General features: G+C 49.5%; 1 protein-coding gene and 1 long non-coding RNA gene across 4 annotated transcripts; both read left to right on the forward strand.

The window, feature by feature from the left end:
- The first annotated feature begins 4521 nt into the window (after window positions 1-4521).
- Window positions 4522-26838, forward strand: DAP3 (death associated protein 3). 3 transcript variants are annotated; one of them, XM_064401540.1, is made up of 13 exons: window positions 4522-4619; window positions 7160-7205; window positions 13871-13978; window positions 16838-16939; window positions 19222-19330; window positions 19700-19792; window positions 20843-20973; window positions 21148-21228; window positions 23305-23463; window positions 24671-24730; window positions 25748-25837; window positions 26536-26653; window positions 26728-26838. In XM_064401540.1, the coding sequence occupies exons 2-13, from the start codon at window positions 7164-7166 to the stop codon at window positions 26811-26813; spliced, it is 1179 nt and encodes a 392-aa protein (XP_064257610.1). In that variant the 5' UTR covers window positions 4522-4619; window positions 7160-7163; the 3' UTR covers window positions 26814-26838. The 3 variants fall into 3 exon arrangements, with proteins under 3 accessions (XP_064257610.1, XP_064257612.1, XP_064257611.1); XM_064401541.1 differs by lacking the exon at window positions 4522-4619 and adding an exon at window positions 5931-6306; XM_064401542.1 differs by lacking the exon at window positions 23305-23463.
- Window positions 13988-15937, forward strand: LOC135288203 (uncharacterized). The gene is made up of 2 exons (XR_010351455.1): window positions 13988-15269; window positions 15726-15937. It is a non-coding gene; the product is annotated as an uncharacterized LOC135288203 (long non-coding RNA).
- Window positions 26839-27353: the final 515 nt, after the last annotated feature.

Raw genomic sequence — 27353 nt, forward strand, 5'->3', positions numbered from 1 at the left:
ATCAATTCGGCCAAACATTCGGACACTCGCTGATGTCCAGCAACTGTGTGGGGCTTTAAATTGGGTGAGACCTTGGCTGGGTGTTTCCACCGAGGACCTGGCCCCCCTTTTCAATTTATTGAAAGGGGGAGAGGAGCTTAGTTCTCCGAGGTCTCTCACCCCAGAGGCACAGGCAGCATTAGAAAAGATCCAGACGTCCATTTCCAGTCGGCAGGCTCATCGATACCGTCCCGAGCTGCCATTCAAATTTATCATCCTGGGAAGATTGCCACACCTCCACGGGGTGATTTTTCAATGGGACTCTAACATCAAACGGGACCAAGGGGCGAAGGATCCACTCTTGATCATAGAGTGGGTTTTCCTAAGCCACCACAGGTCCAAAAGAATGACCAAGCCACAGGAGCTGGTGGCAGAACTCATCCGCAAAGCACGCCTGCGGATCCGGGAGTTAGCAGGTGTGGATTTTGACTGTATTCACGTTCCGATCCAACTGAGCTCAGGTAATTTTACTAAGGCAATGTTAGAACACCTACTGCAGGAAAATGAAGCATTACAGTTTGCACTCGACAGCTTCTCCGGCCAAATTTCTATCCACAAACCATCACACAAATTCTTTAATTCGGACATTCAATTCCATCTTTCGATAAAATCCATTCAGAGTCGAACTCCCCTCGAAGCCCTGACAGTTTTCACAGACGCGTCCGGAGCATCCCACAAGTCAGTAATGACTTGGAAGGATCCTCAGACTCAGCAGTGGGAGGCTGATGTTAAAGTAGTTCTGGGGTCTCCCCAGATCGCTGAGTTGGACGCTGTCGTCCGGGCTTTTGAGAAGTTCGCTGAGCCTTTTAATTTGGTAACTGATTCGGCTTATGTAGCCGGAGTTGTTTCTCGAGCTGAGGGTGCAATCTTGCAGGAGGTCTCCAACAATGCCTTGTTTCTTTTGCTCTCGAAATTAATTCGACTAGTCTCCCACCGAGAGCAACCATACTACGTGATGCACGTCAGGTCCCACACCGAGCTACCGGGGTTCATCATGGAGGGAAACAGGAGAGCTGATGCTCTTGCTGCTCCTGCCCAGGTGGCCCCCCTCCCGTGCGTGTTCGAGCAGGCCAAGCTCAGCCACCAGCTCTTCCATCAGAATGCTCCTGGCCTTGTTAGACAGTTTAAGATCTCTCGGGAACAGGCCAGAGCAATTGTGGCAACATGTCCCCAGTGCCAAGCCTTCCAACTTCCATCCATTCCATCAGGCACCAACCCCCGAGGTCTATCAAGTTGTGAGGTGTGGCAGATGGATGTCACTCATGTCCCGGAATTCGGACGTCTTTCTTACGTACATGTGTCTATCGACACCTTTTCTAATGCAGTCTATGCCTCTGCCCACGCAGGGGAGAAGGCCAATGACGTTAAAAAACATCTATTGCTGGCCTTCTCTGTGTTGGGCATCCCAAAGTGCATAAAAACAGACAATGGCCCGGCGTACAAGTCCAGGGAGTTGCGAAGCTTCCTGCAGCAATGGGGAATAGAGCATAAGACCGGCATCCCCTATTCCCCGACAGGCCAAGCCATGGTGGAGAGAGCCCATCAGAGCCTGAAAAACACCCTACACCATCAGCATTCGGCAATGAAGATGGACTCCCCGCAGACCCGCCTTGCTCGAGCTTTATATACCATCAATTTCCTAAATTGCTCATTTGATAATTTAAACCCACCTGTCGTGCGTCATTTTGGCGAAAACAAAAGTCTGAAACCGGAGACAAAGCCACCAGTCTTGATAAAGGACCCGGAAACATGGAAAACGGAGGGGCCGTTTGACCTGGTGACCTGGGGGAGGGGATATGCTTGCGTATCCACCCCCTCAGGTCCCAAATGGGTTCCTTCAAAGTGGGTCAGGCCCTTCCTGCCCAAAAAGCAGGTGTCTGTAGGTACGGTTCCCCAGGTTCAAGAGTCCTGCTGGAGGCGTAGGCGGAAACCCTTTGAGGGAGACTTAGATGTCCTGGGGTCAGAATTTTGATTTCTTTCATTTATATGTTTTATTTATCTATTGTTTTAGAACCCACGCCATGGCAGCCCCGCTGGAGACCGTACGACTCACGGCCTTCGTCATCACCTTCTCACTCCTTGTGTTGCCATCTATGCCGTGGGTCGTTCCCCAGCCAAGAAAGAACGTTTGGAGAACTCTCGCCGACGCCCTCGGTCAAGACAGTCTTTGCCTCACCACCGCATCAGCAGCAGACCCCTTGTCCACCTGCCTTGTGGGGATCCCGTCTCCTCCAGATGAGTTGCCCCCATCCATCCGTGATTCTCTAGAGCCTTTCTTTGAAAATAAAATCAACCGCCCCTCTGACCCTAACCCTAATGTTGTCTGGAGGAGATTTGCCAACAGACTAAATCAGTCCAAAACCGAACCCCTAGAATTAAAATTGCTCGGGTCCTCCGCATTTCATTTTTGCATTCAGTTCTTCCCTTACTCCGACCTAGACACTTCCCTACAAATTGCAAATATCACCGCAAATGTCTCACTTTGCCCTTCCCTGTCACAGATTACAACCTCGATTACCCAGGACTTTAAACCTCGCTCTCTACCCAACGGTTATTTTTTCATTTGTGGGGACCGAGCTTGGCAAGGCATCCCCTCTCGCCTTCTCGGAGGCCCATGTACTATCGGCCGGCTGTCGCTGTTTACACCCAGCACAAGTCAAATTGTTAATTGGCAGAAGATAGAAGTCGCACCAAATTCGAATCGGACAAGACGAGATTTAACTAATTTGGACAGTTTGTGCGACGAAGAGATTTTCCATTGGAGTAAGCCAGAGGAGGTGGCATGGATCACCTTCCTCCCCTGGGTGGCAGTCGCTCAATCATTAGGCGAATTGGGCCACCTCGAGTGCTGGGTGGCGAAACAAGCAAATCTTACATCAGCCGCGCTAAGTGACCTTCTACAAGACGAGGAAATCACAAGGCAGGCCACTTTGCAGAACAGGGCAGCAATAGATTTTCTATTGCTGCTCCATGACCATCGCTGCCAGGACTTTGAGGGGCTCTGCTGCTTGAATTTGACTTCTAAGGCCGGGGACGTCCGTCTCGCCATTGACCAGATGCGAGAGATGATCAGCAAAATCAAGGAAGACTCCGCGGACTGGCTGGGGAACTTGTTCTCAGGATGGGGACTGTCAGGGTGGCTTGGGTCGGTGTTTAAAACTATTATTTCAGTTGTGTTTGTTGTTTTACTGGTTCTTATCGTTATTTCAATTTTATGGACAATTCTTAAGAGACTCATGATTAAGTTGACTGCCCCAGCGGTCGTAAACCATGTGATGGAGCTTCAGCCATCAGAAGGAGAAGAAGATCTACGGTACGAAGACTTTGGTTACGACTGCTGGGAAGAAGATGTTTAGTTCCGTTTATTTTTCTTTATTTTTAAACAAAAAAGGGGGAGATGTGGGATCGCGCTGGCCCGCTCCCCCCTGTCTTTATGTTTGGTCCGGTCCCAGGACATCAGTTACCTGTCAATCTCCCTCACTCCTCCTTCGCTCCTCCCCAGTTTGGTTAGGTTCCTCCCCGAGTCCCTGTCCGTCATCCAGCACACTCTTCCCACCTTCTAGAAGTTTCTCTGTGTTCTGCGGGGTGATTGGACGAGGGGCCGGGGCCACTCCCCTGAGTTACTCTGGTTGGTTGTTAGGTTTGTCTGTTAATATCTTGTTACACCCCCCCTACCCCCTGATTGGTTGCTTTGTATCCCTTATAACCTGCTGTCGGGCACATTTCTCTGTCTTTCGGCGGTCCTCCCTTGGGAATTAAACCGAACTTTGGCACCCCGAAGGAACGTCTCTTGTCATTCCTGCGGACTGCAGTCTCCGTCGTTCTCCGGGATCCTCCGTCACTCCGGGCCTCCACGCCCTAGGCGCACCCCAATCCTCGAGAGGATACAGGGGGCGTCATTGTGCTGCCAGTGACGCTGGCCTCGGCCAGCCGGGTTTTCTGTCGAGGCTGACGCACTGCTGCATCCCCCAGTCTGTCCCAGTGTCCCCCAGTCAGTCCCAGTGTGTCCCAGTCAGTCCCAGTGTGTCCCAGTGTCTGTCCCAGTCAGTCCCAGTGTGTCCCAGTCTGTCCCTGTGTCTGTCCCTGTGTGTCCCAGTCAGTCCCAGTGTCCCCCAGTCTGTCCCAGTGTCTGTCCCAGTGTCCCCCAGTCAGTCCCAGTGTGTCCCAGCTCTGCCCCAGAGCCCCGGGCAGGGCCTGAGCCCAGTGTCTGCCCCTGCCCGGGAGGCAGAGCTGCTGCCCTGGGCAGTGCCAGCCCTGAGCAGAGCCCAGAGAGGCTGGGGAGCCTCTGCCCGGGCACCCAGCCCCGCCGGGCAGTGCCCTGTGCCCTGGGCAGAGTGCCCCCAGCTGTGCCCCATCCCGCCGCTCTGATTTCACCCGCCCCTATCTGAAAACCCTCCCTGCGCCCTCCGAGCGCCGCGCGGGGAGGGCCGAAATCAATTAAACAAATTAACAGCGCTGCCTCAGACACACCGGCACGGCGAGGCCACGCCCCCGCGCTCACGCCCCGCGTAAGCACGCCCCTTTTGTCCCTCAGCGCCTCCCGTAGCGGCGCCGTCATCGCGGCGGGACCGGCGGCGCCGGTGAGTGCGGGCACCGGGAGCACCGGGGGGACACCGGGGGGACACCGGGGGGACACCGGGAGCGCTCCGAGCGCTCCTCAGGCACCCCCGGCCCCCTCAGGAGCACGGCCCTGCCCTCCCGCTGCCCCGGCGGTGCTCCGGCCCCCGGTGTGGCCGGGAACGGGGAGCGGGCAGCACGTGGCGGGCACCGGGGGCAGCGGGCCGCGCTCGGTGCGCGCTGGTTGTGTTGAACCGGGACGAACGCGGCGTTGAGCGCGGCTTTGGGGCGCGCTGGGTGTGGGTTTTGGGGTAAAAGGGCGGAAATGGCTCCCGGGGCGCTCCCGGTGCACCGGGGCCGTGCTCGGCCGGGTTCCGTCTCCGTTCCCCGGGACCGAGCCCCAGAGCTGCGCTGGTCGCTCAGGGGTGCTGTCGGAACGCTCAAAATTAACCCCCGCTTTAAAAAATTAAAAAAATTTAATTCAGCAGCATTTAAAAAAAAAATCAAAATTTAATTTAAACATTTTAAAAAATTATCAAATTTTTAAAAATCAACAAGAAGCTTAAAAATATGAACATAATTCAGCAGGAAGTTTTAGAATATGAACATAATTCAGCAGGAAGTTTTAGAATATGAACATAATTCAACAGGAAAATTAAAATATTGACATAATTCAACAGGAAAATTAAAATATTGACATAATTCAACATGAAGTTTTAAAATATTGACATAATTCAACGGGAATTTTAAAATATGAACATAATTCAACAGGAAATTTAAAGTATGAACATGCTTCAACAGGAAAATTAAAATATTGACATAATTCAACAGGAAAATTAAAATATTGACATAATTCAACAGGAACTTTTAAAATATTGACATAATTCAACAGGAAAATTAAAATATTGACATAATTCAACAGGAACTTTTAAAATATTGACATAATTCAACAGGAAAATTAAAATATTGACATAATTCAACAGGAAGTTTTAAAAGATTGACGTAATTCAACGGGAATTTTAAAATATGAACATAATTCAACGGGAAATTTAAAGTATGAACATGCTTCAACAGGAAAATTAAAATATTGACATAATTCAACAGGAAAATTAAAATATTGACATAATTCAACAGGAAGTTTTAAAAGATTGACATAATTCAACGGGAATTTTAAAATATGAACATAATTCAACGGGAAATTTAAAGTATGAACATGCTTCAACAGGAACTTTTAAAATATTGACATAATTCAACAGGAACTTTTAAAATATTGACATAATTCTACAGGAAAATTAAAATATTGATATAATTCAACAGGAAAATTAAAATATTGACATAATTCAACAGGAAAATTAAAATATTGACATAATTCAACAGGAAAATTAAAATACTGACAGAATTCAGCAGGAAGTTTTAGGACATTGGCAGAGTTCAGCCTCCGTGGCTCTCTCGTTCTCCTGCTGAGGTTGTACAGCAGGTTTCCCGTCCCTGCTGTGGGCGCAGGGGCATCTGCAGGATTTCCCCCGGCTGAGCAGCACCAAAGGGTGTAAAATACCCCAAAATCCTCTTGGTGTTTGTGTTAGAAGGAACAAAAACCCGAATTTAGATTTTTTTTTTTGCCCTGTGGGGCTGTTTTGCTGCTCCCTGCAGCAACAGCTGGAATTGCTGGTCTGTGCAGTGACCAGCAGCAGCTCCTCCCAAGCACTTCAGGTAATTAATTCTCCCTTTGGGTAATTAATTCTCCCTTCGGGTGCAAATTCCTGCACCCAAGAGCTCCCAAAGCTTCCTCGGTGGGCAATGTCAGCATTTTCTCCTTGGGATGTTCTGTGAAAAAGCCCCTGATAAAGGGGATTTTTAAAAAAAATTAAAATTTTATTTTAATTTTATTTTTTTATTTTTAAACTATTCCATTAAAATTTTAATTTTTTTAGTTTTATTTTTTAAATGTAAAACTATTTGTAATTTGTATTTTAATGGCAGGGGCTTTATATTATTATTGCCATTATTATTATTGTTATTGTTATTATTATTATTGCATGGGCTTAATATTATTATTGCTATTATTATGGCATGGGCTTAATATTATGATTACTATTATTATTATTATCATGGCATGGGCTTTATATTGTTATTATTATTGCTATTATTATTTTAATGGCATAGGCTTTTTCTTTTTTTCCTTTTTTATTTTAATGGCATAGGCTTTATATTGTTGTTGTTGTTATTATTATTATTTTAATGGCATGGACTTTTTATTTTTTAAAAATTTTTAATTTTAATGGCATGGGCTTTATATTGTTATTGTTATTTTATTGGCATGGACTTTTTATTTTTAAAAATTTTTGAAATTTTAATGGCATGGGCTTATTATTGTTATTATTGTTATTTTATTAATAGTTTTTCCTAAGGAAGTGATGCTGATCACCTGCCTGTGTTACTGCAGAGCATCTGGCACTTGCTCTGAATTATTTGTTTGCTTTGTCATGACTCAAACAGTTCCCTCTCAGCATAAAATAATCAGGTACAACAAAAATAAATAAAATATCCACTTTTGTTCCTGCAGGAAAATGCTGAGAAGCCTGAAAGGACTCGTGTGCCATTCTGGGAAGGTAAGTCCTGTGTGCAGTTTCCAATATTTCAGCTTTCCTGGGGCCTGGAATGATAATTTTCAGCTGTAAAAAATGAGATTGTTACATTTCCCAGCTAAAATCTTGGTGGCTGCTCTGAGCTGGGGGTGTGAACTCCCACTGTGGATTAAGGAAAGAGCAGGTGCAGCATTGGCACGTTTCCCTGAGGAGCCTGGCTCTGAAACCCTGCCCTTCCATTCAGGTGTGTCCCAGGAAAAAGGGATTATTCCCTTGCTCTGCAGGGCTGGGATGCCCAGAGGAACAACCCACCAGTCTCACACAAAAGCTGCTGGGAGGAGTTTTACCAAAAATCACAGGATTCTGGGATATTCCCACCCGGGACACGCCAGCAGTGCCCTGTGCTGGGAGCTCCAGGTGCCCCTGGGGCACCCTCTGGGGCCAGAACCTTTTCTTTTATTCCATTTTCTGACGCACAGCAGCCCTGGGCTGTCCAAGAGCCTCCCGCAACCCTGAGCAGCAGCAGGAGCTCCTGGAGTGGCTTCCTGATGGAAAAGAGTTCCAGCTGTGTGTTTGCTCTGCCTGTTCCCCTCCTGCACTGCTGTGGCTGCACTGCTGCCTTTTTGCAGCTCTGCCTTTTTGCAGCTCTGCCTGTGCCGTGCTTCCCTCCCTGGGCAGGCTGCGGGAGCAGCCTGGGGTTCCTGAGCCTGGCATCCCTGGGAAATGCAGAACAGCCCAGGATTCCTGAGCCTGGCAGCCCTGGGAAATGCGGGAGCAGCCCAGGATTCCTGAGCCTGGGATCCCTGGGAAATGCAGGAACAGCCCAGGATTCCTGAGCCTGGCATCCCTGGGACATCAGGAACAGCCCAGGATTCCTGAGCCTGGCATCCCTGGGAAATGCAGAACAGCCCAGGATTCCCTGAGCCTGGCAGCCCTGGGAAATGCGGGAGCAGCCCAGGATTCCCTGAGCCTGGCATCCCTGGGAAATGCGGGAGCAGCCCAGGATTCCCTGAGCCTGGCATCCCTGGGATATGTGGGAACAGCCTGGGATTCCTCAGCCCTGGATCCCTGGGACATCGGGAGCAGCCCAGGATTCCCAGAGATCCCTGGAAGGTGCGGGAACAGCCTGAGATCTCTGAAACCAGCCAGGGGGGACCAGCCCAGCATTCCCTCAGCCCGGGATCCCTGGGACACTGGGAACAGCCTGGGATTCCCAGAGCCTGGGGTCCCTGGGACATCGGGAAGAGCCTGGGATATGTGGGAACAGCCTGGCATTCCTGAGCCCGGATCTGTGGAACAAGCAGGACCATGCCAGCATTCCTGAGCCTGGCATCCCTGGATCATGCGGGAGCAGCCTGGCATTCCCAGAGCCTGGGATCCGTGGGGCATCAGGAACAGCCCGGGATTCCCAGAGATCCCGGGAGGATATGGGAGCAGCCCGGGATCCCTGGATCATGTGGGACCAGCCCGGGGTCCATGGAACATGAGGGAAGAGCCTGGGATCCCTGGAACATCGGGAACAGCCCGGGATTCCTGAGCCTGGGATCCCTGGGATATGTGGGAGCAGCCTGGGACATTGGGAACAGCCTGGGATCCAGGAGACATCAGGAGCAGCCCAGCATTCCTGAGCCTGGGATCCCTGGGAAATGCAGGAGCAGCCCGGGATCCATCAGACATCGGGAGCAGCCCAGCATTCCTGAGCCTGGGATCCCTTGGATATGTGGGAACAGCCCGTGGTTTCCGAGCCTGGCATCCCTGGGACATCGGGAAGAGCCCAGGATCTGTGGAGCATGAGGGAAGAGCCCGGGATCCGTGGGACAAGCAGGAACAGCTCGGCATTCCCAGAGCCCGGGATCCCTGGATCATGCGGGGCCAGCCCGGCGTTTCCTGAGCCCGGCTCCGTGGGACATCGGGAACAGCCCGGGATCTGTTGAACAGGGGGGAGCAGCCCGGCATTCCCGAGCTGGGGATCCCTTGGATATGCGGGAACAGCCCGGGATCTGGGGCACGTGCGGGAACAGCCCGGCATCCCTGGAAGATGTGGGAGCAGCCTGGAATCCCTGGATAATGCGGGAACATCCTGGCATTCCCAGAGCCCGGCATCCCTGGATCTTGCGGGAGAGCCCGAGATCCGTGGGAGATGAGGGAGCAGCTCGGGATCCCTGGGAGATCCCCGGAGATGCGGGAACAGCCCGGGATCCTCGGGAGAGCCCCGGAGATGCGGGAACAGCCCGGGATCCTCGGGAGAGCCCCGGAGATGCGGGAACAGCCCGGGATACCCGGGAGATCCCAGAGATGCGGGAGCAGCCCGGGATCCCCGGAGATGCGGGAACAGCTCCACCTCACGGCGCGGCGCTCCCGGTTCATCCCGGGCACCACGTGATGGTTCGCTGCCATTTCAGGGATGCGGAGAGGCGGCTCTGTCCTCTGGCAGATGGAAACTCGGCCCGAAATCCCCTCCCCGCTCCCGGGAGAGGCTGCGGGATGGGGCGGCGCTGGGGGCGGCTGTGCAGAGCTGCACGGGGAGCTCCGGCTGTTCCTGGCATTCCAGAGCCCAGGGATGGATGCTGAGCTCCTGCTCAGGAGGAGGGACCCAGCACCTTGGTGCTCTGAACTCAGGATAAAATAGAAGTGTGTAAACTCGGGACCCAGCACCTTGGTGCTTTAAACTCAGGATAAAATAGAAATGTGTAAACTCGGGACCCAGCACCTTGGTGCTTTAAACTCAGGATAAAATAGAAATGTGTAAACTCAGAACCCAGCACCTTGGTGCTTTAAACTCGGGATAAAATAGAAATGTGTAAGCTCGGGACCCAGCACCTTGGTGCTCTGAACTCAGGATAAAATAGAAATGTGTAAACTCGGGACCCAGCACCTTGGTGCTTTAAACTCAGGATAAAATAGAAATGTGTAAACTCGGGACCCAGCACCTTGGTGCTTTAAACTCAGGATAAAATAGAAATGTGTAAACTCAGAACCCAGCACCTTGGTGCTTTAAACTCAGGATAAAATAGAAATGTGTAAGCTCGGGACCCAGCACCTTGGTGCTCTGAACTCAGGATAAAATAGAAATGTGTAAACTCGGGACCCAGCACCTTGGTGCTTTAAACTCAGGATAAAATAGAAATGTGTAAACTCGGGACCCAGCACCTTGGTGCTTTAAACTCAGGATAAAATAGAAATGTGTAAACTCGGGACCCAGCACCTTGGTGCTTTAAACTCAGGATAAAATAGAAATGTGTAAACTCAGGACCAAGCACCTTGGTGGTTTAAACTCAGGACAAAATAGAAATGTGTAAACTCGGGACCCAGCACCTTGGTGCTCTGAACTCGGGATAAAATACTAATGTGTAAACTCGGGACCCAGCACCTTGGTGGTTTAAACTCAGGATAAAATAGAAATGTGTAAACTCGGGACCCAGCACCTTGGTGCTTTAAACTCAGGATAAAATAGAAATGTGTTAACTCGGGACCCAGCACCTTGGTGCTCTGAACTCAGGATAAAGTGGAAATACATAAACTCAGGATGTAAAGTGCTTCAGCAGGGGTGTCCTGAGCCATCTGTAGGCAGTTTGAAATGTGGGTTTTGTAAATGGAAACAGTCTGGAACTCAGCACAGCTGTGAGCAGGGCTGCACTCGCTGCCTGTGCTGACTTTGCAGCACCTCTGGAGTAATTCCCTCTCTCCAGGTGCTTGGGAGCTGCTCCCACACCCACAGCCTGCAGTGGCAACGTTCCAAAGTGTCCAAAATTTGAAGTTTAAATTAAATCCTAATTAATTACTAATTACACTGTAAGTGCTTTTTAGCTTATCAACTTTAACTACACTGTGTTGTAAATACTTTAAAACTAATCATCTAAAATTACCCCTTGTGAGTCTCAATACAATGCACCTTTCACAGTTCTATTTCTCCAAAGTATTTAGTCTTATTTGCAAAGCCATCTTTTGAAACTTATTTCTGGTTTAGTTTCTCTCTCAACAATGTCTGTCCTATCCTATAACGTTTCTAAATCAACATTTCTCATCTCAAAGTTTACATACAAATGCAGGCTATGTGAACCTCCTGTCAAGTTTTAAGAATTTTCTATAAATCCATTTCCCACACGAAGCACCACGAGGTTCCAGGGGGTTTTGGGAGAGAGCTGTGGTGCTAAGGCTGCAGGTGACAGTAACATAATGTCATTGCAGGGGACAGGTGAGGTCATTTACATTTGGGATGTGCTGTGTTGATGGAAAAAAATAGAAATTTAATGTTTAGCTGCAAGACCAGAGGATTGGACTTGTGTTCTGACTTCTGCTCTCTTCAGAAAACTCACAAGGAGCTGGCTTGTCTGCCATGGAGATTCCACATCCTGCTGAGCTCAGTTTGGGCTGTTTAAAACATGAGATTGATGCTTCATCAAACCAGTATTAGCATTCAGCTCAAGGCTGTGCCTGCACAACCCCAAAATCTGAACCCAGAGCACGAAGTTCAGCCTTGCTTCATTTTCCATCAGGGCTGAGGATTTGTGTGATACCCCTGGGAGAGGATGGGCAGGGAGCTTCCCTGGCAGCTGAGCAGAGCCCTCAAACACTCACCCTGGGGGCTTGAGGAGGGGAAAATCCCAGAAGTTCAGAATGGATGGGTTGGGAGGGACCTCCCACCACACCCAGTCCCACCCCCTGCCGTGGGCAGGGACACTTTCCTTAGTCCAGGATGCTCCAAACCCCATCCAGGCTGGCCTTGGATGCTTCCAGGGGCAGCCACAGCTCCTGTGACCCCCTGTTCAAGGGAGATGAGAGGGATTCTGATCCCAGGCTGACACTTTCTAGGTGATCAGGTGACGAGGGTTGCCTCCTGGATTTATTCATGTATTAAATTGCCATCTTTGTGCCTTGCTCAAGGCTGTCAATTCTCACCTCCGTGGATTTTAAACTAAAATAAGCCACCCTAAAGGATCATCTGGATCTGAGGAGGAAAAGGGCACCGTGGGAACAAGATGTGTTGGGTTATCTCCCTGTTTGCACTGCAGCTGTTTCTCCCACAGGGTCCAGGCTGGTCTCATTCCTTCCCTACCAGGAGGGCAAGTGTCCAGATGCTGATTCAGGCATCTGGAATGTGCCTCATCCCTCTTCCCCCGAGCCCTTGTGTCCCCCTGAGGAGCACCGGGGTGGCAGCAGAGCTGTGCCAGCTGTCCCTGGCTCTGAGCTTTGCATTCTGCTGCTCTCACCCAGACAGACAAAATTGGAAACTGCTGCCTGTGTTCAGCTGCAAGCAGCCCCGTCAGTGCTGCAAGGGGCTCTCAGCTCTCCCAGAGCCTGTCTGGAGGATGCACTTTCTAAATCGTTGACAAATGTTTGTGTTTTCTTTCACCACAGCATAATAAAATGCTTGTCCTGCCACTGCTCACTTCCCTGCCTGTTTTGGCTGGGCTTTGCAGGCAGTCTGTCTGGGGGAAAAATGAATTAATCAGCTTAGCTGGCTGGTTTGGTTCCTCAGCCACTGTATCCTAATGCCAGAGTCTGGATGCAGGGAAATCAGTGTTGGGGGTGTAATTATAAATATCAAATAGTGGGCAGAGCTGCACTATTCCATGGTAATTGAGGTGATCAGGGATTGCCAGACAGCCTGAATTTTCAGGGTGCTGCCACTCAGAGTGGGCACTTCCCAGCACTGAGGCTTTAATGGCTGGGTTGGGATCTTGAGGAATTTTGTGCAAATTGGGTAAAACTCAGTGTTGTGTTTTGGGTAGCATATCTTTAGGAATTTTGTGCAAATTGGGTAAAACTCAGTGTTGTGTTTTGTGTAAAATATCTTAAGGAATTTTGTGCAAATGGGTAAAACTCAGTGTTGTGTTTTGGGTAAAACTCAGTGAGGTGGAACTGGCTCGGGTGGGAATGGTTTCAGTGCAGGTATCTAAAGGTGAGATCTGGTTCTGCAGCACGTGGGTTTTCCATGCTGAATTTCCATGCTAATGATGAGTTTTCACTCTCATTGCCATCAGAGTTCAGCTCTGGGTTGCACGTGCCTCCTTGGGATCACAGAACAGACTCCCTGGGCTGGTTTTCAGCAGCAAGCCTTGGCTGCTGACAGCTTTGTTGTCTCTTTGCCTTTGTGAAAAACACCGATCACCTGTTGTTAAAAATTTAAAAGTTTAATAGTAATAAAATGGTTATAAAAATAGCAATATAATTAGAGTAATAAATATTTGGGCAATTGGAATGTAGGACAATACGAGACAATGAAGACAAAGAGTTAGGGACAGTCCAGGCACCTTTTCCTGGGCAAAATAAGCCTGAAAAAGGACACAGTTAACAGAGGATTAACCCTTAAAAGCAACAGCCTGTTGCATATTCATACAGCTCATACATGAAGCATAAATTCCATTCAAACACAGGATTCTGTCTGGTCAGTGTCAACTTCTTCCTCTGAATCCTGACCTGAGGCAGGAAGAAGTTCATTTCTTCTAATAACGGAGCAATAAATTCTTTTTCTCTGAAAGATTTAGGTGTCCCATGGCTGCTATCTTGGTGTGAGTCCTCTTTTTTAAAAAAAGTATCCTACATAGCAGAGTTTCTATTTTAACATTATGTTATAACCTAAAACTATATTTAACACGCTGCTTTAAAAAATGAATACAGCATAACTTTTTAACATAAATACATATAGTATTCATTTTAATATTTCCCCCACTTTGTTTTCCCCTCAGCTGGGCCGTGGCTGTGCCCTGCCCAGGGCTGCCCTGAGCTCTGTGTCCAGCCAGGATGTCCCAGCAGAAAAACCCCGAGCGATTTTCCACACCAGCGAGAGCGACCCGGTGAGTGACTGCCAGCACTGCCCTGCTCACAGCCACCCTGGTGCCACCAGGGCCAAGCTGGCAGCCAGCAGTGCTGCTGGCACTGTGGGAACACCTAAACCAGGGATCAGTCCTGCTGTGCTCAGGATGGAGCCTGGGAGCTCCTGGGAGCGTATTGATCCCTTCAGAGCTGCGCAGGTGGGATTGCAGGAGCTGGGCTTAGCTTGGACACCACCAATTCCAGCTCCAGGGTTGGAAGTGAATTCATCACCATCAATTCATCACCCTGAATTCATCACCATCAATTCATCACCATCAATTCATCACCATCAATTCATCACCATCAATTTCAACTCCAGGGTTGGAAGTGAATTCATCACCATCAATTCATCACCATGAATTCATCACCATCAATTCCAGCTCCAGGGCTGAAAGTGAATTCATCACCATGAATTCATCACCATCAATTCCAGCTCCAGGGCTGAAAGTGAATTCATCACCATGAATTCATCACCATGAATTCATCACCATCAATTTCAGCTCCAGGGTTGAAATTGAATTCATCACCATCAATTCATCACCATCAATTCATCACCATCAATTTCAGCTCCAGGATTGAAAGTGAATTCATCACCATCAATTCATCACCATCAATTCATCACCATCAATTTCAGTTCCAGGGTTGGAACTGAATTCATCACCCTGAATTCATCACCATCAATTCATCACCATCAATTCCAGCTCCAGGGCTGAAAGTGAATTCATCACCATGAATTCTTCACCATCAATTTCAGCTCCAGGGTTGTTCTTCCCTGGAAAGGGCTCCCTGAGCTGTGCAGGGGATAAAAGCCACACCCCAGATGACCTCAGCGCAGCTCTGCAGCATCACAATTCCAGCCTCACGCCCTGTGTCTCGCAGAGCACAGAATGAAGGGCAGTAAATGAATGGAAGGAGCCTTGGAGGTGCTTTTTGCTGCTGTGTAATTGGAGCCTCTCCTCTCGGTGCCGATTCCTCCGGGGTCTCTATGGAAACCAGGAGATGATCTGCTGCACGTGACCCCGAGCCTCCACAGACTCCAGATGGCCACCATTGTCCCCACTGTCCTGTGCCTGCCTTGGTTTTGGTTGCCAGGCAACTGGCTCTGCCATTCTGACTTCTTTGGCACGGCTTTGGCCAGCTCAGGCTGGCTGGGTCACCCCAGCTCCTGCACCAGACAGTCCCATTGAAATGGGACTGAAAAAGCCACTAAACACCACATTTTTCATCAGAGTTTGTGTACCCTGCCATTAGCAAAGCTCCAAGTGGCTGAAGGTGAGGATAAATTACCCACATTGTGTAGGAGAGTGAAGGAATTCGTGCAGCAAGTCAGGGATGAAGCTGAGAATGAAAAAGGGCCCTGGAGTCCCCAGGGAAGGCACAGTTTGAAATAAGCTTGGTAAAGGAGGTGTCACTTCACACTTCTCCTCAGCTGACACCTCCTTACTGCAGGGCACCTCCTGAACAGCCAGCATTTAACATTTCCCCCCTTTGCAAAGATTTCCTGACCACTGAACCCCCCCAGTTTGGCAGCTCCAGCAGCTCAGCCCTTTGCTGAAGTTACCAAAATTTCTAAAGAAATCATTCCTTGAATCAGGAGCTCCCCAAATCCTGCAGCTGTGCCAAGGGGAAGCACAGAGTCCTGTGTGTCCTGGGGAGGTGTGGAACACGGGGTAGTTGCTGAGTAAAGAGGGCAAAAAATGAGAGCAGAGATGTATTTTGTGCTGAAAGGCTGCAAATCTGTCCTGAGGAAGGGAAGGGAGACTTCACAAGAATCCTGGGGCCAGAAAATTCATGGATCTGCAACAGAGCTTCCAGCAGTGCTCCATGAAGAGTCCATCAAGAGCTGGGAAAAGCCAAATATTCCTGGCCAAAGAGGCAGAGTCACACCTGCACACAAAAATGCTGGCACATAAAATAAAGAAAACAAGGAAATTGTTGGATTTGCTGTTGTGAATGACAGTTTTTATATATAACAGGAATAAAGAGGAGGATGGTTTTACTTTAAATCCATAGAAAAAAAATGCAGAAAGCAGAGCAGGACAAGATCCAAGCTTCAAAGATTAACACCAAACTGCTAAAAGTCACACAGGAAGGGCTGCAGAGTTTAGTGTCCTAATTAGACAAGACACAAAAAAGGATGACTTGAGCAAGAGGAAAGAAGCAAGTGCTTTGCAGGTATTGCATGGCAGGAAAAGAGAATAATGAAGGGATTATTCTCTTTAAATAAGAGAATTAAACAGGCATTAAATTCTCAGCTCCCAGTGGCAGCAGCTCCTTGCTGTCATTATGCTGAGACCTGCAGGGTGAACACTAGAAATAAATGCAGCAGGATGCAAGTGCAGTGGAGGAATAGCCCTGACCACTGAGGGCACCACAAGGGACTGGGAATTGTTGCCCTAGAAAAGAAATGATGAGATTTTTAAGCCTCAGTAACCAAATGGCACCGTGGGAATCACTGCTGGGAGCAGCACCCAAGGCAGAAATCATCATTTTGTCACAGAAGAAAGGGAGTGTGACTCCAGCAGGTGACTCAGAAGGGTGCCGCAGCTCTGTCGAGGTTTGAGAGGTGAGGGGAATCCATGGTGCCCCCAAAACACCACAGGGAATCCCTTCATTGTTCAGTGCCAGCTGGGATCTCCTTTCTTTAGCCTCTTCCCCATCACCTGCCAGCAGTGTCCTGACCCCACAACTCCTGCTTTATTCCTTTTTTTTTTAAATTTCCTCTGCTCTGCCTCCCAGTAAGAGAATACTGCCTGTGACTGAGCACTGCCTCCCTGTCCCACCCTCCTGTGCCCAGGACCCAGCCTCACCAGGGTGCCAATTGCCATTTTCTCTTGCAGGCCAAGCACACGGAGCAGCACGAGGGTCGCCTGTACAGCATCCCCCTGGAGGAGGTGAAGGCTGTGTTCCCCCATGGGCTGCCCCATCGTTTCCAGCAGCAGGTATTCCTTGCAGAATTCCTTTCAGATATTCCAGCTTGGGGGGAATGCACTCAGAGCAGCTGGGGCTGCATCCCTGCAAGTGTCCAAGGCCAGGCTGGAGGGGGTTTGGAAGAGCCTGGGACAGTGGGAGATGTCCCTGCCCGTGGATGTGATGATCTTAAAGGTCACATCCAGCCCAAACCATTCCGTGATTCTGTGTGGGAAGAACCAGATCCATTGGTGATGTTCTGATGGGATGAGAGAGCAGGAGTGCAGTTATTCCTGGTCCTTCCTGGTGTTTTCAACATCTAAAAGAGATGAGTCAACCACCCAGAGCAGCAGCAGAAGAGTTTGAGGGTTCCACCTCAGGCAGCTTTTCTTCCAGTGTTTTTCATTTCTAACACCCAAGCAAAAAATGAATTACAGAAATATTTTCCATGGCTGTGTTGTAGTTGAGGTGGAGACAATGTAAAGCAACACTCCATTTTCAGAAGACTTCAAACTGTTTTTATTCTAGCATGCATACTTTTTGTACATTCTTACAAAACTCAAGTTTACTCATTGGTCAGGAAGGACAAAGTGCTCACAGTTACAGGTTTCTTTTATTTCTCCTCCTTTCTTTCTTGGTTTCTATGTCAACAACCTCAGTAGAAAATTCTTTCAGGGGTAAATATGGATCCTCTTCTCAAACTTCTCTCTGGCTCACAGAAATCACTGTAAAACCTCTTCCACATGGATATATTTCTGTGTGAAACAGGCTGTCTCATGAAATAAGTTTATATCTGCAACAAAGCAATCTCATCTTCTGATTTGTGTGGTGAGGCAGATGGAGCTGTGCCAGGCTCTGCTCTGCCTGGGTCAGGAACAGATTCCTTACCTGTGCAAATGCACAATTACCTGTGCAAAACCAGAATTACCTGTGCAAAACCAGAATTACCTGTGCAAACCCACAATTACCTGTGCAAACACTCAATTACCTGTGCAAAGCCACAATTACCTGTGCAAATCCAGTTACCTGTGCAAATCCACAGTTACCTGTGCAAACACTCAATTATCTGTGCAAACACAGTTACCTGTGCAAAGCCACAATTACCTGTGTAAAACCAGAATTACCTATGCAAACCACAATTACCTGTGCAAACCCACAGTTACCTGTGCAAACCCCCCAAGGTAATTGTGCAAACGCACAATTACCTGTGCAAACCACAATTACCTATATAAACCACAGTTACCTGTGCAAACCACAATTACCTATATAAAGCACAATTACCTGTGCAAACCCACAATTACCCGTGCAAACCCACAGTTACCTGTGCAAACCCATAATTATCTGTGCAAACCCACAGTTACCTGTGCAAACCACAATTACCTGTGCAAATGCACAATTACCTGTGCAAACCCACAGTGACCTGTGCAAACCCACAGTTACCTGTGCAAATCCAGGTCACTGAGTTGCATTCATGGACAGCTCAGTCACCCACGGCCCAGTTTGTGGGAACAGGGTGGAGCAGGTGACCCAGAAAACCTTTTTTGGGCACAGGAAGGACAAGAAAATCCTTCCACTGAGGGAAGCAGCACTTGACAAAGTCCCTGGTGCTGCTGGGCAGAGAGGGCAGAGCTGGGTGTTGGAGCCCTGGATGCTGAGAATTTTCAACTTTCTGTGCTTAAAGGCTCACACCCACAAGAGAGCACTACAATTGACCTGAGGCTGTGAAGAAGGCTTCAAAAATTGATTAATAATACTGAGATTACAGTAGTTGTAATCATGTGTAGTTGATTAGAAGTGTGTAGTATCACAAAGTAGAAAACACAAAGGTTGGGGTTTTAGAATATAGAAATAAAAATGGAAGTTTTAGTGCAGAGACAAGTGGTCTTTACCTTCTTCTTCCTTCTTCACTTTCTTCCTTCTTCACCTTCTTCCTGGGTTTGGGTCACATTTTGTAATTGGGCAGAAAAGTAGCATTGGGGCTCTTTGGGGTCAGTGATTGGGTTAAAAGGGAAAATAATCTAGGTATCAGTTCTTAATTGGATAGTTTAGTCTTTAAAGACCGTGTAACAAGAGATAGTTAACCATTTTGTGCCTGGTTAATGAAAGATTGCAGAAGTCATGGTTGTGAGGCTGTAACACAGAGAAAAATAATAAACACCCGAGTGTGAACATGAAATCTCAGGTGCCTTCAATCCCAACCTCGAGAAACCAATAGCTGGGGGTGCTGGGGGCCTCCAGGTGGGTTTGGGGCAGGGCTGGGGACAGCTGTGCTCAGCCAGCTGGTGGCAGTTTGCTCCCAGCTGTCCTTCCTCAGATCCAGACCTTCAACGAGGCGCGGGTGATGGTGCGGAGGCCGGCGCTGGAGATCCTCTCCTACCTGAAGGGCTCCAACTTTGCCCACCCTGCTGTCAGATACGTGATCTGTATCCTTGAACTTGAGGGTGGAATGGAGAGAAGCACAAGAAATTCGTGCAGGGGAGAGGGTGGTGAGCCTGAGCTGGTCTCCAGGAGGCTGTGCCACGAGGTCTGTGCTCAGTGCAGGAGCTCCAGGGAACTCAGACCTTGGGTGTCTTTATTTTAACTCATGGCACAGACCTTCAAACAGGGTCAGCACACGGGGCATGGGGCTCCTCAGCTCTGCTCAGTGGGTGGGGGACAGGAGAAGGAATTTGGGTTTGCCATCCTTGCTTTGTTGAGCTCTGAACCCCCTTTATGCTCTTTCTGGAGGGATCACAGTCAAATACAAACTGAAATGGTTTTTCAGAGACTTTCCTTGACAGGGCTTGTTGGAGATGGTGAGAGAGGAACAGGCAAGACCATGACCCTGTGCCACGTGGTTCACTACTGCTGGAGGCAGGGCTGGCTGGTGGTGCACATCCCTGATGGTGAGAAAACAGCTCTGGTACCACACCAAACACCAAAAGAAGCTGCTTCAGCAGCTGTAGTATATCCCACCACAATCTATCCTTGTTTTTCTGTAGTGGAAAAGGCTCATAACACACAAAACCCACAAATAAATTAGAGCATAATTAGTTTATTTTCACCTCCTCACAGCTCCTTTGGGCCAGTTTGGTTTTCTCCATTGTTAATGAGCATGGGAAGAGTTTGGGAGCTGTAGGATATCCCACCACAATCTGTCCTTGTTTTTCTATAGTGGAAAAGGCTCATAACGTACAAAACCCCCAAATAAAGTAGAGCATAATTAGCAATTTTCACCTGCTCACACATCCTCTGGGTCAGTTTGGTTTTCTCCATTGTTAATGGGCATGGGAAGAGATTATTTGGGCCCTGTGTGGCCTCCTCTGGGAGGGACAATTCTCCAGGAAGGATGGAGCTGCATCCACCTCTGGGGTCCCAAAGACATGAGCCTGTTGAAATGAATCCAGAGGAGCACCAAGATGATCAGAGGGGTCTGGGGAGCAGCTCTGCTGTGAGGAAAGAGTTGGGATTGTTCAGTTCAGGAGAAGGGATTGTTCAGCCTGGGGGAGAAGAGGCTCTGGGTTCACCTGATTGTGGCCTTGCAGGACCTAATGGGACTGCAAGAAAAATGGAGAGAGAGTATTTAAAATGGAGTGGAGGGACAGGACAAGGGGGAATGGCCTGCCAGAGGGCAGGGATGGGTGGGATGTTGGGAAGAAGTTCCTCCCTGTGAGGGTGGGGAGGCCCTGAGAAGCTGAGGCTGCCCCTGGGTCCCTGGCAGTGTCCAGGGCCAGTTGGGAGCACCCTGGGACACTGGAAGGTGTCCCTGCCATGGCAGGGGGGGACTGGTTGATCTTTAAGGTCCCTTCCAACCCAAACCATTCCATCATTCTGTGACTTTCCTTACCTGAGCTGCAGAGTAAAGACAAGCAACACAAACACCCCTCCCATCCCCACCTCATACCATTATTTTTACTTAAAAAAAAATTCAAAACAAAGTTTTATTTTGCTGACAGCTCATCTCTGGGTGAAGAACTGCAAGGAACTTTTTCAGTCTTCCTACAACAAAGACCGGCTGGATCAGCCCCTGCAGGCTTCTGTCTGGCTCAAGAACTTCAAAGCCACCAATGAACGTTTCCTGCAAGAGGTTTGTGGCTGCAAACCCCAGCCCTGCCCTGTGCTGCTCTTCAGTGCTGCAGGAAAAGCACTTTAGACCCCTCTGGGGATGGCTGCTGCTGGTGGATGCTTCTCCCACACTCTGCAGTCCAGCCTTGCTTTGCCTCCTGTCACCCCCAGTCTCATCATAGTTTTCTTCCCACAGATAAAAACACAAAAAAAATACATTTGGGGCAAAAGAGAAAGCACAGAGGAGGGCAGCCCTTTGAGGGAAGTGGTGGAGCAGGTAAGGAACAGGCAGTGCTGCTGGTGTGGTCTCACCTTGTACCAGAGGATCCTGTGTTTGTGGCACAGATTGCTCCTAAAGATCTTAGAGATATTGGGGAGTAAAAAGTGTCTCCCTATCAACAAAAGATGTAGAGAAAATTGTGCAGAGAATTTGGATAGAGACAAAGTTAGAATTTGAAGTTCCCATGTTTTGATGCTCAAAGTGCTCTTGGAAGATGTTGTTGACTGTCAGTTTGTCTTCCCCTGGAAAGGCTGCCCAAAAGTCACCCCCTGGCAAGAAATTGTCTTGGTTTGAACAGACAGGTGTCTGCTAAGGAAGGCAGGAACCTCTGAAATGGAAAATGAATTATTATAATTTTGAATCCCTCTGAATTATTATAATTTTAAAGTTAAGGGGCTCTCAGGCAAAGATATGGGAGGGGAGAAGAAAGCTGCTCCTCTGGGAATGCAGGGGGCAAAGGCTGCTGGGGTGTCCCAAAGCTCAGATTGTATCCAGGTAGGAATGCTTGGCTCCTCCCTCTGGGATGATGGAATTTTATCAGCCATGCAAGGGCACTCACTGGCCCATGGACAGAAGATAATTAATAATTAATGGCCCATTAACAGAAGATATCTCCAGGAGGGAGGATTGATTGTGGAAGAGATAAAGAGAACTGCCCCACTTGGTTTTAACAGTGTTAATTTGAAAAATTAAGAGCAGATAACTGCCCCACTTGGTTTTAAGTGTTAAACAGTGTTAATTTCAGTAATGACCAGCAGATAACTGCCCCACTTGTTTTTAACAGTGTTAATTTCAACAATGACCATCAGATCACTGCCCCACCTGATTTTAACAGTGTTAATTTCAATCATGACCAGCAGATAACTGCCCCACCTTTACCAGTGTTAACTTTAACAATGACCAGCAGATAACTGCCCCACCTGATTTTACCAGTGTTAATTTTAACCATGACCAGCAGATAACTGCCCCACCTGATTTAACAGTGTTAATTTTAGTAATAACCGGCAGATAACTGCCCCACCTGTTTTTAAGTGTTAACTTCAGTAATGACCAGAGGATAACTGCCCCACCTGTTTTTACCAGTGTTAACTTTAACAATGACCAGCAGATCACTGCCCCACCTGTTTTTAACAGTGTTAATTTCAGTAATGAACAGCAAATCACTGCCCCACCTTTAACAGTGTTAATTTTAACAATAACCAGCAGATCACTGCCCCACCTGATTTTACCAGTGTTAACTTTAACAATGAGCAGCAGATCACTGCCCCACCTTTACCAGTGTTAACTTTAACAATGACCAGCAGATCACTGCCCCACCTGTTTTTACCAGTGTTAACTTTAACAATGAGCAGCAGATCACTGCCCCACCTGATTTTACCAGTGTTAACTTTAACAATGAGCAGCAGATCACTGCCCCACCTTTACCAGTGTTAACTTTAACAATGACCAGCAGATAACTGCCCCACCTTTAACAGTGTTAATTTTAACAATAACCAGCAGATCACTGCCCCACCTTTACCAGTGTTAACTTTAACCATGACCAGCAGATCACTGCCCCACCTGTTTTTACCAGTGTTAACTTTAACAATGAGCAGCAGATCACTGCCCCACCTGATTTTACCAGTGTTAACTTTAACAATGAGCAGCAGATCACTGCCCCACCTGATTTTACCAGTGTTAACTTTAACAATGAGCAGCAGATCACTGCCCCACCTTTACCAGTGTTAACTTTAACAATGAGCAGCAGATCACTGCCCCACCTTTACCAGTGTTAACTTTAACAATGACCAGCAGATAACTGCCCCACCTTTAACAGTGTTAATTTTAACAATAACCAGCAGATCACTGCCCCACCTTTACCAGTGTTAACTTTAACCATGACCAGCAGATCACTGCCCCACCTGATTTTACCAGTGTTAACTTTAACAATGAGCAGCAGATCACTGCCCCACCTGATTTTACCAGTGTTAACTTTAACAATGAGCAGCAGATCACTGCCCCGCTCTGACCGCTGGCAGCAGAGCTCTCCTGGCAGCAGTGCCAGGCTGAGCCGCTGCCCTGTGCTCCCCGCAGGGCCTGGCGCGGGTCAGGAGTGCCAGCGATGCCGTGGGGGTGCTGCTGAGGGAGCTGAGGCAGCAGAGCCAGCGCGGCTCCTGCCGGCTCCTGGTGGCCGCGGACGGCGTCAACGCGCTCTGGGGACGGACCACGCTGAGCAAGGAGGACAAGAGCCCTGTGAGGAACTGCCTGCTGGGGCTGGGGTGCTCACAGCACAAAGCTACGCTCCTGTTTCAGCAGGATTCAAACCTGGTTTTGCTCTAGCATGCATGGTTTTTGTACATTTTTACAAAACTCGTAACTTCACATTTTATTCACTGATCACTTAAGACAAAGTGCCCATAGTTCCAGTTTTCTCTTATTTCTCCTTTCTTTCTTGCTTTCTGTATTCTTTCTATGTTCTTTCTATGTTTTCTATGGTTTTTTGGTAGAAAATTCTTTCAGGGGTAAACATGGATCCTCTTCTCAAACTTCCCTCTGGCTCACAGAAGTCACTGTAAAACCTCTTCCAGAGATGCCTTTTTGGGCTACCTAAAAGCAGAGGCCAGACAAAAGGAAGAGAATAAAAGCAGTTTTATTTATTGAAGGGTCTTAAGACACATTTTGGGCAGACAAAGCCCACAGGGGCTGCATCCAAAAATGGACAATGCATCACAGGTTTTCAAACTTTTATTAGTTTGGTCCATTTGCATATTGGGGGTTAATCTTCCAATTGCAGTAATAGTCATTTACCCCCAGTTTGCTCCCCCCAGCTCACTTTCATTTACATTTTTCAAGGCCTGAGGCAGTGAGGTGTCCTTGATTGCCAGGCCTGGAGAGGAATTGTGTCTGCCCAAAATGGGAGAACAGCAGCTCACACTGGAGTTAGCTGGATATGGAATTATGCACCAAAGAATTGCAGGATTACAAACACATAAAAATCAGAAAATATGTTTTAAAACTTATAAAAATATAAATATATATATAAATTATAAAAGCTAAAATCCTTTGGCACCATTCCCCCAGAGCTCTCCCTGGGGACAGCCCTGACTCCTGCTGCAGGGAGAGCAGGGAGGCTCTTTGGTTCACTTTTAATTCTGTGGCAAGCCCTGAAAAAGTTCAGGCTTTGGAGGGTCTGACAGGTTCACGTTGTGCTTCAGACAGGTTTCCCTGAGTTTTTCCTGTCTCTCCCTGGGGCAGAAGTGCAGTGGGGGTTGGAGAGGCAGGGCCTGGTGTTGCTCAGTGACTCAGGCTCGGTGCTGCAGGGCCAAGGGAAAGCAGAGAATGAAACATTCCTGAAGGATGGGAATGATCCTGCCAGCCTAGCTGGAGGGAGGGGAGGGGAGTTGGTGTCTCAGATGGGAGCTGCTGGCAATGAAATAGTGATGCAGACAATCTCCACCAGGTTTCTCCTGAGGAGCTGACGCTGGTGCACAACCTGAGGAAGATGCTGATGAACGACTGGGTGAGTGCCAGCCTCTGCCTTTGCCTCTGTCTCTGCCAGCAATTAAATCTTCCACAAGCCCAAAGCTGCGAGTCCAGCAGTGCTGAGGGAGGGCCCAGGCCCAGCAGCAGAGTCTCAGAGACTGTGACACCCCTGAGGAGAATGGGCACAGCTGGAATCTGCAGCAGCAGCTCCTGATTCCCCTGGCAGCCTCTGCTGGAGGACCCTGAGCTGGTGTCTGACAGCCCTTGGGGCAGTTTGGGTTATGAGTTCTTTGAGCTAATGAGAACTTCTGGTTTCTGAACGTTTTGCTGTAGGAGGTCAACTCCTGCTGCTGCTGCTTTTTCAATCCCCTGGATGCTCAGAGCTAGAACGAGTAGGCTGCAGATTTAAAGGTGCATAGGAAAGTCCATTTTAAAGTATTTCATTTGTTGGCAGAGAAAACCCATTATAGGTAAGAAAAGTTTTGATGCCAGCCGTGGGAACATGAGCTGTGTATTTATTTTCCCCGTGCTCACATGGAGCAGCCAGGATTAGTGTGGTCTGGAGCATTATAAAAAGTTAATCTTGCAGAATTTTTTGAAGAACCCAGATCCCAGAATGGGATCTTAAAGCCCACTCATTGCCACCCCCTGCCATGTCAGGGACACCTGCTGCTGTCCCAGGCTGCTCCCAGCCCCATCCAGCCTGGCCTTGGGCACTGCCAGGGATCCAGGGGCAGCCCCAGCTGCTCTGGGCACCCTGTGCCAGGCCCTCACACCCTCCCAGCCAGGAATTGCTTCCCAATATCCAGCCCTGCCCTGTTCCTGTGAAACCACCCCACCTTGTCCTGTCCCTCCATCCTTGTCCCCAGTCCCTCCCCAGCTCTCCTGGAGCCTTCTCCCCTCCAGGTGAGCCCCCCCAGCTCAGCAGAGGGGCTCCATCATGGAACCCTTGATCCAGCAGCTCCATCTGCAATAAAAAGATGCCTCAGGGGTTGATCCTAAAGCAGCACTGGGTTTGAGCTGAGAGGATTTTTATTTCTGCTCTGCCTTCCAGAGTGGAGGTGCCATTGTGACCACCCTGAGCCAGACTGGCTCACTCTTCAAGCCCAGCTCAGCCTACACTCCCCAGGAGCTGCTGGGAAAGGTGAGCCACTGCCTCTTCTGGGTTATTTTCCCCTCTTCACATTGGGAAACAAACAAAGAAATTGTTTGGTGCCTGGTGCTGTTCAAGGGGACTCTGCTCAAACTCTCTGTGGACCACACACACCTTTGGGTCAGCAGTGCCCTGGGTGCCAGGGCAGCCAGGAGTGCCCCGGGCTGTGCCAGGCACAGGGGCAAGGCAGGGATTGCCCTGCCCTGCCCTGGGGCAGTCTGGGCATCACAGCCTGGGAAAGCTGAAGCTGCTGAACTGAAGGGTCTGGAGGATGAGGAGCACCTGAGGGCATTTCTGTCCTGCTGGAAAAGAGGAGCCTGAAATGAGACCTCAGGGATCCACAGCTCTGATTTCTGTGGGCAGGACAGGACCCAAGGAATGCTGGAGCTGTGTCTGGGAGGGTTGGGCTGGACGGCAGGAAAAGGAGCAGGAAAAGGCTCTTCTCCCAGAGGCTGCTGGCACTGCCCAGGGAATGGGCACAGCCCCAGGGCTGCCAGAGCTCCAGGAGCCCTTGGACAGCACTCCCAGGCACAGGATGGGATTTTGGGGTGTTGGGATTTTGGGGTGTCTCCAGGGCCAGGAGCTGGACTGGGTGATCCTCGTGGGTCCCCTCCAACCCTGGATATTCCATGATGAGCTCTCTCTGGGCCGTGTCCCCACCACTGACCCTGCCTGACCCCCCTTCCCAGGAAGGCTTCGACGCCTTGGACCCCTTCGTGCCCATCGCTGTCCCCAACTACAGCCCCAGGGAGTTCGAGAGCTGCTACGGCTACTACCTGGAGCGCCGCTGGCTGCAGCACGAGCGAGGTCGGTGCCGCGGCGGGGCCGGGCTCGGTCCCGTCCCTGCCCAGCCCCTCCAGCTCTGTTTTTCTCTCCCGCAGCGCACACCGAGGACGGCAAGGCGGAGCTGCGGTTCCTCAGCGGCTCCAACCCGCGGCAGCTGGACCGGCTGGCGGGACCGCTGTAGCGCAATAAAGGCTCCGTTCTGCCGCTGTCCGGGTCCCGGTGTCCGTGCCCTGTGTCCGTATCCCGGTGTCCATGCCCGTGCCCTGTGTTCTTGTCCGTGTCCCGTATCCGTGTCCCGGTGTCGTGTCCTGTATCCCAGTGTCCCAGTGCCTGTGTCCCGGTGTCCATGTCTGTGTCCCATGCTCCGTGCTCGTATCCCGGTGTCCATGCCCGTGTCCCTGTGTTCTTGTCCGTGCCCGTGTCCATGTCCCCGTGTCCCAGTGTCCGTGTCCATGCCCGTGTCCGTGTTCTTGTCTGTCTCCCGGTGTCCGTGCCCGTCTCCTGGTGTCCGTGTCCATATCCCTGTGTTCTTGTCCGTGTCCCGTATCCCCGTGTCCGTGCTCGTATCCCGGTGTCCATGCCCGTATCCCTGTGTTCTTGTCCGTGCCCGTGCCCATGTCCGTGTCCCGTATCCCCGTGCCCGTGCCCATGTCCGTGTCCATGTCCCCGTGTCCATGTCCGTGTCCCGTATCCCGGTGCCCGTGCCCATGTCCGTGTCCGT

This window comes from Passer domesticus, chromosome 32 (genome assembly GCF_036417665.1).
Source record: "Passer domesticus isolate bPasDom1 chromosome 32, bPasDom1.hap1, whole genome shotgun sequence".
Taxonomy (NCBI): domain Eukaryota; kingdom Metazoa; phylum Chordata; class Aves; order Passeriformes; family Passeridae; genus Passer; species Passer domesticus.

Excerpts from the sequence above, each read along its gene's own strand:
- DAP3 (XM_064401540.1), top strand. The coding sequence starts at position 7,164 with ATGCTGAGAAGCCTGAAAGGACTCGTGTGCCATTCTGGGAAG. Across the intron at positions 21,229-23,304 it reads TGAGGGAAGTGGTGGAGCAG|GGCCTGGCGCGGGTCAGGAG; the intron begins GTAAGGAACAGG and ends TGCTCCCCGCAG. Across the intron at positions 26,654-26,727 it reads CTGGCTGCAGCACGAGCGAG|CGCACACCGAGGACGGCAAG; the intron begins GTCGGTGCCGCG and ends TCTCTCCCGCAG.